We start from the raw sequence: 13,300 nt of genomic DNA, 5'->3' as shown, positions 1-13,300 counted from the left end.
TGGTATATCTCCAGCGACTTGAGGTGTCTTCTGTACACCGTCCATGTCTCGGAGCCATACAGGAGGGCGGGTATTACTGCAGCTCTGTAGACCATGAGCTTGGTGGTAGATTTTTGAGGGCCTGGTCTTCGAGCACTCTTTTCCTCAGGCGGCCGAAGGCTGCACTGGCGCACTGGAGGCGATGCTGAATCTCCGCATCAATGTCTGCCTTTGTTGATAAGAGGCTCTCGAGATACGGGAAATGGTCCACGTTGTTGAGGGCCGCGCCGTGGATCTTGATGACTGGGGGGCGGTGCTGTGCGGCGAGGACAGGCTGGTGGAGGACGTTTGTCTTACGGATGTTAAGCGTAAGGCCCATGCTTTCGTATGCCTCGGTAAATACGTTGATTATATCCTGGAGTTCAGCCTCAGAATGTGCGCAGATGCAGGCGTCATACTTTCTCAGCAGGGTAAGGATCTCACTCTCTACAAAATTTCTGTTTTTTTCGGTATGCTCAAGGTTACTTACTGTGGCCTAGAGTTTCCGTTAGTCTACACTAGTTTTAACAGCACAATCTGGATGAAATCGCGGTACAGCCAAACCAGCACACAATCTCTGAGAAGTTTGAGCGTAACTTAGGTCATGCATATATTGATGCTGGAATTCCGATGTCCCAGGTCCGTACGAAGTTTCTACAGACCCAGGAAGGCATCGGAAAAGCCGGGTTTCGGCGCGCAATTCGCATGCGCAGAAAACCGGCTTTTCCGAACTGTCAAGCTTCTGGCTTGACAGATCACGCGCATACCGGGAGCGAAGACACTTGCAGGACAAGATTTCAGATATTTACGAACATCTTGCCCCAGCAAATGACCTCAAAAATCTTGCGCCTGAAAAAGCCGCGTAAAGCCTCCTTTTACAGGCGCAAGTGTTTAAAAATACACAGAAACATTTTAAAATAAAATTAGAAAAAAACATTTTATTGTTAAAAACCCTCCCCACTACGGTAAGTTTATTTTAAGGCTTAATTAAAAAAACTTTTTAAAAAGTCAGGAAAATATTTTTTTTATAGCAACTTTAATTTAAATGAATTAAATATGTAGTTTATTTTCTAATTTTTATTGTGTTTTGGGTGTTTGGGGAGAGGGGGGGGTTCTCATTCATAGTAATAGGAGTTCCGGACTTACGGAACTCCGATTACTATGAATGAGAATCTATACTACAGCTGATTGGCTGCTGTCTCTAGCTCCCCGGCCCGCGCACGTCCCCACGTGCACGCGCTGTGACGCGCAGTTACGGGAGGCCTCAGGCTCGGAAGTTCCAACGGGCGCAGCAGCAACAGATAAGTGCGCATCTTTTTTCTCTTTTTCTGTCGTTTGCCCGCGGGAAGAGCGCGACCGGAAATTCTGCCCCATTGAGTTTATGTGATTGTTAACGCTGTTTTCAAGATAATTTTGCCCGAAGCCACAAAACTGGTCACGCCTCCAGAGCGAAATAACGAGGATGGTGAGTTTCCGCTGATTGCGGCCGTTCGAGGAGGCTTTTCAAATTAAGCTCATTTTCTTCGGTGTATAGGCACCGGTAGGTTCGTTTTTAAAGTTTTTATATTGTACAACATTTAATGTACCAAGAAACTAACTAATGTACACCAATAAAACTAGAAAGTGGTTCAGTATAGTTTTTTTTAAGTCATTTTCAATTATTTCAAATCATGTTACTCACACTCTTATTAAAAATGCTTATTTTTTGTGATAAATCCATTTTCAGCTTTATTAATAAATGCACCAGGTTACCACTCTTAAATGTATCAATTAATTTTTTTTAATACAAAGAAAAAAGACAATGATTTTCTATTAGGCTGCCCGATGGAAGAATTCACGTTTGTGATTTTGCAAATGCTTTTTAGCGGAAACTTGAACTGTAACCCGACCATCGCAGTTTCAAGTGCGATTTGCGCTCAATTTCCCGATTGTGTCCAAAGCGGTAACTCTTCCCCCTGGGTAACCCGAGGGAGTTCCGGGTTTTTTTTGCTATGTGATTGTACAGAGTTTCTGTTAATTCAGCACGGTGATGTTGCTCATTGTGTATTTGTACAGTTCCTGTTTATTCAGCAGGATATGGTTACTCACTGTGTAATTGTAGAGAATTCTGTTTATTGAACCGGATAAACTGCAGTGATTTACTTGCAGATACTTGTCGGGAGTCTCCTGTGACCTGTGATTTCTGAGATAACCTGTATGGCATTTAACTAGCGTCTGACACCAGTTTTGAAATTGTGTGTTTATGTAGTAATTTCAGGTTTTGAATTTATTTTGAGGTCCTTTATAATTCAAGTTCGAGTGAAAAATAATGTTATTGGGGTTAACGCAGCAGTAGTTTGGTCCCTGTTCACAGATTGCTAGTTTCAGTGTGCTCTGTTGGAGCTGCCTGCCAATTGCTTAGAGATTGTTTAAGAAATGTCTCCAAATGATATGCTCACGTTGGTATGAGACACTGAGCTGTGTTGCGGTAAAGAAGCCTTCGCACCACAGGGTAAATTCACCGACCCTGCATACTGTCCAAGGAGCCATGCTTGAAGGTAGAATCAGACAGAATCGGCCTGACAGATTATAGTCCTGTTTCCAATCCATACTTCGAGTGTGACTCACCTCTAGGAGCATGAATTTACCCGTATATCATTACATGCTATTGAATCTTCCCACCCTCCTACTGCCTGTATAGAGTGGTGCCTGTTCCGGATGTGTACAGTATATTTCTCTGCTTTAACCACCCAATAATAAAATGTTTAAATGTATCACTATGATTTATGTAGGCAATATGTCCCTGTCTGATTTTGGCGTGATAGTGGCCCTACACTGGTTATGAACAGTATTGTATTTCCAATCTAACTTTATAGATAGTTACTAAATCCTCTCTCTCAGTACTGTAACAAACATGTTGATGGACTGATCTGAGAGACACAGTGATGTGTGTGTGTGTGTGTGTATTTAATTACTGGCTGGTTTATTGATGGATGTCTCTGCTGTTTCTGAAGCTGCAGTCTTTCTCTAAGTCTCCGTGCTGCTTCGATGATGCCTTTTCACTGTAATTCCCTAAGCTCAGTATGTTTACTGCAGTCTTTCAGGCCCAGTCACACCACAGTGCCCTTTGGATCCAGTCACACAACGGTGTTGTGATCAACAGCTCTTTGGCTGCAGATTGCTTACAATCAGATGTTGGGGATCATTAGAGCCAGTCCTTTGGGGAATGTTTGAGTGACGGACTCTGTAACGTATTACTACAAGGAGTTACAAGTCTTCTAATTTAACAGGCCTGGTAACTGGCACAGCCCTGGACAAGCCCCATTTATAACATTTTGCCTCTTGCACTAACTACAAATACTTGAAAATAGGTTCAGATTCAGTCATTAAATCTCACTCTGCTATGGGAAATGCCTGGATACATTGTTCCAGCCCTTAAATGTGCTGATCTATCGCTATCTCCGACCTGGGTTTTGAGCTCACACCCAGTTTCAATCTTGCGCTGCTCTCCCGTGACTCTCCCGATCTGGGCCATCTCCCCTGACTCTCCCGATCCGGGCCATCTCCCCTGACTCTCCCGATCCGAGCCATCTCCCCTGACTCTCCCGATCCGGGCCATCTGCCCTGACTCTCCCGATCCGGGCCATCTCCCCTGACTCTCCCGTTCAGAGACCCTCTCCCCTGACTCTCCCGTTCAGAGACCCTCTCCCCTGACTCTCCCGATCAGGGACCCTCTCCCCTGACTCTCCCGATCAGGGACCCTCTCCCCTGACTCTCCCGATCAGAGACCCTCTCCCCTGACTCTCCCGATCAGGGACCCTCTCCCCTGACTCTCCCGATCAGGGACCCGCTCCCCTGACTCTCCCGATCAGAGACCCTCTCCCCTGACTCTCCCGATCAGGGACCCTCTCCCCTGACTCTCCCGATCAGAGACCCTCTCCCCTGACTCTCCCGATCAGAGACCCTCTCCCCTGACTCTCCCGATCAGGGACCCTCTCCCCTGACTCTCCCGATCAGGGACCCTCTCCCCTGACTCTCCCGATCAGAGACCCTCTCCCCTGTCTCTCCCGATCAGAGACCCTCTCCCCTGACTCTCCCGATCAGGGACCCTCTCCCCTGACTCTCCCGATCAGAGACCCTCTCCCCTGACTCTCCCGATCAGGGACCCTCTCCCCTGACTCTCCCGATCAGGGACCCTCTCCCCTGACTCTCCCGATCAGAGACCCTCTCCCCTGACTCTCCCGATCAGAGACCCTCTCCCCTGACTCTCCCGATCCGGGCCATCTCCCCTGACTCTCCCGATCAGAGACTCTTTCCCCTGACTCTCCCGATCAGGGACCCTCTCCCCTGACTCTCCCGATCAGGGACCCTCTCCCCTGACTCTCCCGATCAGGGACCCTCTCCCCTGACTCTCCCAATCAGAGACCCTCTCCCCTGACTCTCCCGATCAGGGACCCTCTCCCCTGACTCTCCCGATCAGGGACCCTCTCCCCTGACTCTCCCGATCAGAGACCCTCTCCCCTGACTCTCCCGATCAAGGACCCTCTCCCCTGACTCTCCCGATCAGAGACCCTCTCCCCTGACTCTCCCGATCAGGGACCATCTCCCTCCTAACTGGGTTTAGACAGGTTAGATGCAGGAAGAATGTTCCCACTGTTGGGGAAGTCCAGAACCAGGGGTCACAGTCTAAGGATAAGGGGTAAGCCATTTAGAACCGAGATGAGGAGAAACTTCTTCACTCAGAGAGTTGTGAACCTATGGAATTCCCTACCACAGAAAGTTGTTTGATGCCAGTTCGTTAGATATATTCAAAAGGGAGCTAGATGTGGCCCTTACGGCTAAAGGGATCAAGGGGTATGGAGAGAAAGCAGGAATGGGGTACTGAAGTTGCATGATCAGCCATGATCATATTGAATGGTAGTGCAGGCTCGATGCGCCGAATGGCCTACTCCTGCATCTATTTTCTATGTTTCTATGTTTTTATGACTCTCCCGATCTGGGGCCAGCTTCTCCGGTTGGCAAACAGTAACTAGTGAGGTGCCACAGGGATCAGTGCTGGGACCTCAACTATTTCCAATCTATATTAATGATTTGGATGAAGGGACCGAGTGTAATGTAGCCAAGTTTGCTGATGATACAAAGATGGGTGGGAAAGCAAATTGTGAGGAGGACACAAAAAATCTACAAAGGGATATAGACAGGCTAAGTGAGTGGGCATAAATTTGGCAGATGGAGTATGATGTGGGAAAATGTGAGGTTATCCACTTTGGCAGAAAAAATAGAAAAAAAACATTATAATTTAAATGGAGAAAAATTGCAAAGTGCTGCAGTACAGAGGGACCTGGGGATCCTTGTGTATGAAACACAAAAAGTTAGTATGCAGGTACAGCAAGTGATCAGGAAGGCAAATGGAATGTTGGCCTTTATTGCAAGGGGGAATAGAGTATAAAAGCAGAGAAGTCCTGCTACAACTGTACAGGGTATTGGTGAGGCCACACCTAGAGTACTGCGTACAGTTTTGGTCTCCGTATTAAAGGAAGGATATACTTGCATTGGACGCTGTTCAGAGAAGGTTCACTAGGTTGATTCCGGAGATGAGGGGGTTGACTTATGAGGATAGGTTGAGTAGGTTGGGCCTATACTCATTGGAGTTCAAAAGAATGAGAGGTGATCTTATCGAAACATGTAAGATAATGAGGGCGCTCGACAAGGTGGATGCAGAGAAGATATTTCCATTCATAGGGGAAACTAAAACTAGGGGACATAGTCTCAGAATAAGGGGCCGCCCATTTAAAACTGAGATGAGGAGGAATTTCTACTCTGAGGGTTGTAAATCTGTGGAATTCTCTGCCCCAGAGAGCTGTGGAGGCTGGGTCATTGAATATATTTAAGGTGGAGATAGACAGATTTTTGAGCGATAAGGGAATAAAGGGTTATGGGGAGCGGGCAGGGAAGTGGAGCTGAGTCCATGATCTGATCAGCCATGAACGTATTGAATGGCGGAGCAGGCTCAAGGGGTCAAATGGCCTACTCCTGTTCCTATTTCTTATGTTGTTATGTTTCTCCTGACTCTCCCGATCTGGGACCATCATCAGCATCATAGGCAGTCCCTCGGAATCGAGGAAGACTTGCTTCCACTCTTAAAATGAGTCGTTAGTTGGCTGAACAGTCCAATACGAGAGCCACAGTCTCTGTCACAGGTGAGACAGATAGTCATTGAGGGTAAGGGAGGGTGGGATAGATTTGCCGCACGCTCTTTCCGCAGCCTGCGCTTGATTTCTGCATGTTCTCAGCGACGAGACTCGAGGTGCTCAGCGCCCTCCCGGATGCACTTCCTCCACTTAGGGCGATCTTTAGCCAGGGACTCCCAGGTGTCAGTGGGGATGTTGCACTTTATCAGGGAAACTTTGAGGGTGTCCCTGTAATGTTTCCTCTGCCCACCTTGGGCTCGCTTGCCGTGAAGGAGTTCCGAGTAGAGCGCTTGCTTTGGAAGTCTTGAGTCAGGCATGTGGACAATGTGGCCGGCCCAGCGGAGCTGATCAAGTGTGGTCAGTGCTTCAATGCTGGGGATGTTGGCTTGGTCGAAGACACTGATGTTGGTGCGTCTGTCCTCCCAGGGGATTTGTAGAATCTTGCGGAGGCATCGTTGGTGGTATTTCTCCAGCGACTTGAGGTGTCTACTGTACATGGTCCATATCTCTGAGCCATACAGGATAAGCTCCCTGCTGACTCTCCCGATCAGGGACCAGCTCTCTCCTGACTCACTTTTGCTGGCAGCTGCTGCCCAATTCTCTTAATCTGCTGCCGACAGAGTCAAACATTAATGTTGCTGCACAGTTGTGCTGAGTAAAGGGCTTTAAAAAGCATCCATAACCATTTACAAATAACATCGAAGGAAAAAGAAAACTAATTGTGACAGAAATGGCAGAAATATGGCTCTGGATAGAGCTTACTTTTCAGTTGGATCCCAACAACTATTTAACAGTTTGAATTGGAAATGATGACCATTATTGTTACTTTAGCAAAAGTAATCAGTTCAGCAAATGAAGCAATTTATTGTTCAAATGAGCTAATCTGTGTCTCCGCAGTAACTTTTTCAGTTACACAACCTGTGTCTGGCTCCATTGGCTCGGGTTCAAATTGTCTCCTGGAAACCTCAAGGACCCACCCAATATAAGGCTGCCGTAACTCAGCTAAAATAAGCAACGGACACACACCCTGCTCTGAAATCGTACTGTGAGGGGGAAACCTTAGGCCACAGAGCCACGACCACCAACTCGCTCTAACAACAGGTTAAAGTAAGAGGCTTGCCAACAGGTGGGCAATGCCGCTCTCACTTCTCGCCTTCAACCTCTGTCTCCCCATCTCATGCTTTCTTGACGCTTTATTCTTTCAATACTATTATAATATTTGCTGGTCTAAGCAATCTGTAACATTCCACCGGGTCCTGCCCGCACTCGATCCCGACCTTCCTCCGCCCCGAGTCCTTACTATGTTGCACTTACTCTGACTCATTGAGCTGTAATTAGCGACCCCTACTGGCCTGTATGAGATGCGTATATGCCCGCAAGGGCCGCACAAGTTCGGGGTTTAGGCATATGCTGTGCAAGGTCAAAAACCCGGAACTTGCGATCTGTCAAAATTGACAGATCCTCCGCATCCCCTGGAATATGGCATCCGCGGGTGAAGAGTTTGGCTCTCTGCCCAACTTCCGACCAGCAAATGCCCACGAAAACCTTATCCCTGGTAAAAGCAAGTGTAAAGCCTGCTTTTGCCGGCGTAAGAGTTTTAAAAAAAGACAGAAAAATAAAATTATCAATCATTTATACATTTAGAAACCTGTGAAATAAGGGACATTTATTTTTAGCCATGTGATTTTATTTTTCAAAAAATTATATTTTTAGTTTTAAATATTTAACTAAATGCCATTTTAATTCATTTGAAATGTGTGATGGTTTCCAAAAAAAAACAATGATTTGAGGTGTCGCTGTATTTTTGGGGTATTCCCATTCATACTTACGGGGTTTCCATACATCAGCATGAATGTGGATCCCCTTCTGTCATTGGTTGGGCTGGCCCACGTGATCCCGGGGATGCTCGCGAACCACTTGCACCCCTGAGATACGTGGCCTCTACCTGCATGTGCCCGGGGAGGCCCAGGACCACGAGTCTCCATACCTCCCGAACAACCAGGTATGCGGGCCTTTTATTTGGGGATCGGAGGCATTTCCCCGCGGGAAGCCTCTGACTGCAAGTTCAAGGGCAATCTTTCCTAAAGCTTCAAAATTGTGAAATTCTTTGCTTCCCTTCCTCCTACATTCAACGGGCAAGTTTGGGATCAACTTCCCAATATACCTCGTCTTCAGCCCTACTCTTTTTAACTTTGGTGGTGTCATAAGAAATAGGAGCCGGAGTAGGCCATATGGCCCCTCGAGCCTGCTCCGCCATTTAATATGATCATGGCTGATCTGATCATGGACTCAGGTCCACTTCCCTGCTCGCTCCCCATAACCCCTTATTTCCTGACCACACTCGATCAGCTCCGCTGGGCGGGCCACATCGTTCGCGTGCCAAACACGAGACTCCCAAAGCAAGCGCTCTACTCGGAACTCCCTCATGGCAAACGAGCCAAAGGTGGGCAGAGGAAACGTTACAAGGACACCCTCAAAGCCTCCCTGATAAAGTGCAACATCCCCACTGACACCTGGGAGTCCCCGGCCAAAGACCGCCCTAAGTGGAAAAAGTGCATCCGGGAGGGCGCTGAGCACCTCAAGTCTCAACGCTGAGAGCATGCAGAAATCAAGCGCAGGCAGCGGAAAGAGCATGCGGCAAACCAGTCCCACCCTCGGTTCCACCTGTGACGGGGACTGTGGCTCTCGTATTGGGCTGTTCAGCCACCAAAAAACTCACTTCAGGAATGGAAGCAAGTCCTCCTCGAATCCGAGGTATTGCCTGTGATGATAAACTGTCTATCTCTGTCTTAAATGTATTCAATGTCCCGGCTTCCACAGCTCTCTGAGGCAGTGAATTCCACAGATTTACAACCCTCTGAGAGAAGAAATTCCTCCTCATCTCAGTTTTAAATGGGCGGCCCCTTATTCTGAGATTATGCTCCCTAGTTCTAGTCTCTCCTTGTGTTTGGACTTGACCTTTCACCTGGGTTTCGCCAGAGAAAAAAATGAACTTATGATACATTTTAAAATCTTATTATGCGGTCTATACCACATTGTCTGTATAAATCAGGGCATTTTACTCCGGATAACTACCAGTGTCTTTCTTTAGGATCCCTTCACTGCCTTCCATATTGATAAGAGGCTGGTGAGCAAGTACCTGAACTCCCTGCTGATTGGAGAGCTTGCGCCTGACCAGCCCAGCTTGGAATCGTGGAAAAATGTGAGTACCTTCTCCAGACAGTGTTCTGCAGACTCTCCTTAAATGGGTCCCGGCCAACATTTATCCCTAAAAGAGAATATCTGGTCACGATCACATTACTGTTTATGGGACCTTGCTGTGCACAAATTGACTCTTGCGTTTCCTACATTATGCTCCAAAAGTACTTTGTGGTTGATTTTGGGTCATACTGAGGTCATAGAAACATAGAAAATAGGTGCAGGAGTAGGCCATTCGGCCCTTCGAGCCTGCACCACCATTCAATATGATCATGGCTGATCATGCAACTTCAGTACCCCATTCCTGCTTTCTCGCCACACCCCTTGATCCCTATAGCCGTAAGGGTCACATCTAACTCCCTTTTGAATATATCTAACGAACTGACCACAACAACTTTCTGTGGTAGAGAATTCCACAGGTTCACCACTCTCTGGGTGAAGAAGTTTCTCCTCATCGGTCCTAAATAGCTTACCCCTTATCCTTAGACTGTGACCCCTGGTTCTGGACTTCCCCAACATCGGGAACATTCTTCATGCATCTAACCTGTCCAATCCCGTCAGAATTTTATGTTTCTATGAGATCCCCTCTCATTCTTCTAAATTCCAGTGAATATAAGCCTAGTCAATCCAGTCTTTTTTCATATGTCAGTCCTGCCATCCCGGGAATCAGTCTGGTGAACCTTCGCTGCACTCCCTCAATAGCAAGAATGGCCTTCCTCAAATTAGGGGAACAAAACTGAACACAATATTCTAGGTGAGGCCTCACTAAGGACCTGTACAACTGCAGTAAGACCTCCTTGCTCCTATACTCAAATCCCCTCGCTATGAAGGCCAGCATACGATTTGCCTTCTCACCGCCTGCTGTACCTGCATGCCCACTTTCAATGACTGATGAACCATGACACCCAGATCTGGTTGCACCTTTCCCTTTTCCTAATCTGTCACCATTCAGATTCTGCCTCCCTGTTTTTTCCCCCGAAGTGGATAACCTCACATATCTACATTATCTACATGAAAGGCGCTATATAAATGAAAGTCCTTCTGTCTTTTATGTAGATAATTGTTGATGCTGCCATGAATGCCTGGGACAGATATATTTAGGGTGCTGTCCTGTTAATACCTGCAACGGAAATATCCATCTGTTTTAAAATATTATTTGGAAGAATGCTGCTGGCATTTTATTTCTGCACACTTTTTTAAAAACCAAAACAGCGGAAAGTTTTCGCTGTGCCATGGTTGCTCCAGGTGAGATTCTATTCTCGCTGAGGGAGTAGCACTTTCTGTTTTTGAGACTGAACTGATGGGTCATTTTCTCCGTTTCTGCTCTCAGAAACCCGCGACGGATGATTTCCGAGAGCTGCGTGCCGTGGTGGAAAGGACGGGCCTCCTACAGCCGAATAAGCTGTTCTTCGCTGGACTGCTGGCGCACCTTCTGCTGCTTGAAGCTGCGGCTTGGCTCACCCTGTGGTATTTTGGTGCCTCCCTTGTCCCCTTTCTGATCAGCACAGCTCTTCTGGGCACTGTACAGGTGGGTTCTTCAGTGTTGTATATGCAGACTATGGATATACTCTCTGTGTAGTCACCGTGTGGTTGCATAAGATGTAGACTTGTTTTCCTGATGTACTATCAATAAGGTTTACTCTGTGTATATACATGCTGGCACCACTAGAGGGTGCAACTGGTGGAGACCGGGGGTTTCCTGCCAGGCCCAGTATAAAAGGCTGCCCACCATGCTTGTACCTCACTCTGGAGTTTGGAATAAAGGACCAAGGTCACTACAGTTTGAGTACAACACATTGCCACGTGGAGTCATTCATAAGTACATTACAGACACAACACTAAGAACATAAGAAATAGGAGCAGGAGTAGGCCATACGGCCCCTCGAGCCTGCTCCAGCCTTTTAATACGATTATGGCTGATCCGATCATGGACTCGGGTCCACTTCCCCGCCCGCTCCCCATAACCCCTTAATCCCTTGTCAGTTAAGAAACTGTCTATCTCTGTCTTAAATTTATTCAATGTCCCGGCTTCCACAGCTCTCTGAGGCAGTGAATTCCACAGATTTACAACCCTCTGAGAGAAGAAACTTCTCCTCATCATAGTTTTAAATGGGCGGCCCCTTATTCTAAGATCATGCCCTCTAGTTCTAGTCTCTCCCATCAGTGGAAACATCCTCTCTGCAATCACCTTGTCAAGCCCCCTCATAATCTTATACGGTTCGCACTTCGTGGCTGCGTAACTCGGTGAATTCGTCCTACGCGCCTCCAGCTGGCATGTTAGCTGGGACATGCATTGTGTGCAGTGGGTTACGTCAATCCATCTGCCCAATGTATGTAATATAATATAATAAAAAGCTCTGGCTGCCAGTGAGCCATGTCGACCCCAGTTACCGTATACCAGGCCCATAAACTGTATGTTACCCCAGTCGCCGTGTGACTAGGGGTTTCTGCATACCACAAGGTGTATTTCACTCCAATTGCTTTGCATAAGCTTGTTCTAGCCAGCATATTCAGGATCATAAGAAATAGGCACAGGAGTAGTCCATTTGGCCCCTCGAGCCTGCTCCGCCATTCAATAAGACCATGGCTGATCTGATCTTGGCCTCAACTCCACTTCCCTGCCTGCTCCCCATAACCCTTTATTCCCTTATCGCTCCAAGATCTGTCTATCTCCGCCTTAAATATATTCAATGTCCCAGCCTCCACAGCTCTCTGAGGCAGCAAATTCCACAGATTTACAACCCTCTGAGAGAAGAAATTCCTCCACATCTCAGTTTTAAATGGACGGCCCCTGATTCTGAGACTATGTCCCCTAGTTTTAGTTTCCCCTATGAATGGAAATGTCCACCCTGTCGAGCCCCCTCGTTATCTGATAAGATTCAGTCTGGACAAAGATGAGGAATCCAATGTGGGACCTTCTGGTTTCTATGCTTAGTATGAAGAGCCATTCAATCACCAGCCTGTGTAACTCAGACTGGCCACAGTACTGTTAAATATCGAATAACTCCACGAGGCTAAGTACGGTGAGCTAGTTCAGGCATGACCTCACTCCAGTTTATTTACTCTCAATGTGAGGATTCAACATGGCTGCCAACATTATATACACGGCTTTCACGTGTCTGCCAGTGACCATTAGCACTCCGACAGTCGCGCCCTCTGTTGGCAGGTAAAACCCAGTTAACATACATAACAGGTACCATGAACGTCTTGGTTGGTGAGAATTGTTGTGGGGGCTGTGGCGTGCTCTTGGTATTTAGTTGTAACGTTGTGTCCTGTGGTCTTGTTTTCAAGGCTCAGGGTGGTTGGCTGCAGCATGACTTCGGGCACCTCTCTGTGTTCAGCAAATCCAAGTGGAACCATCTTGTGCACAAGTTTATCATCGGCCACCTGAAGGGGGTCACGCTGGTTTTGTTGCCTGTCTGCTGTAACTCCTGTATTATACACTGGGGTGAAATTCGATTGGAGCGAAATTCGGGCGTTAATGGCAGCGGGTGGTAAATTTTGTGCAGGGTAATGGTTTGTATCTGCAGCCACAAAGTTCACCAGGCTGGGCCCTGAGGGTGGAGCGGAGCGCTAAGGGAGGCGTTACACACCTCTCTTAGAGCGCTAGGCCGGCTGAGCAACTGAAAAGCCTGAGCTAAGAGCCAGCATGGGAGCGCGCATAGAGAGGCTTCCCTGTGGGGGGGAAAAAAATCGTCAGAAATGCCACCAAAAGCATTCCCCAAAAGAACCCCAATCGCACGCACCTCGGGTATTCATTCCTTCCCTCACCGCGGCCGGAACAGCTCGGACTGCCCGCTTTCCCATGTGTTCCCACTAGGGCGCGCTGCGGGGCGCCACGTGTCCCCAGAGAACAAATTACAAAATGGTGTCGCAACCAGGGGCGCTGCGCACCGGCTCGCCCCTCCCGGGCA

At 47.7% G+C, this 13,300-nt stretch overlaps 1 protein-coding gene across 1 annotated transcript in view; it reads left to right on the top strand.

The window, feature by feature from the left end:
• The window catches only part of LOC139280221 (acyl-CoA (8-3)-desaturase-like), a 70,120-nt gene that overhangs the window by 14,973 nt on the left and 41,847 nt on the right, over nt 1-13,300 (top strand). Inside the window, exons 2-4 of the mRNA XM_070899834.1 lie at nt 9,280-9,390; nt 10,717-10,914; nt 12,678-12,781. Of these exons, the coding sequence (XP_070755935.1) occupies nt 9,280-9,390; nt 10,717-10,914; nt 12,678-12,781 (413 nt within the window). The remainder of the gene's footprint in view (nt 1-9,279; nt 9,391-10,716; nt 10,915-12,677; nt 12,782-13,300) is intronic.

The sequence above is a fragment of the Pristiophorus japonicus genome, chromosome 14 (assembly GCF_044704955.1).
Source record: "Pristiophorus japonicus isolate sPriJap1 chromosome 14, sPriJap1.hap1, whole genome shotgun sequence".
NCBI lineage: Eukaryota > Metazoa > Chordata > Chondrichthyes > Pristiophoridae > Pristiophorus > Pristiophorus japonicus.
Note: the sequence above shows the minus strand (reverse complement) of the source record. Positions and strands in the feature narration are given on the sequence as shown.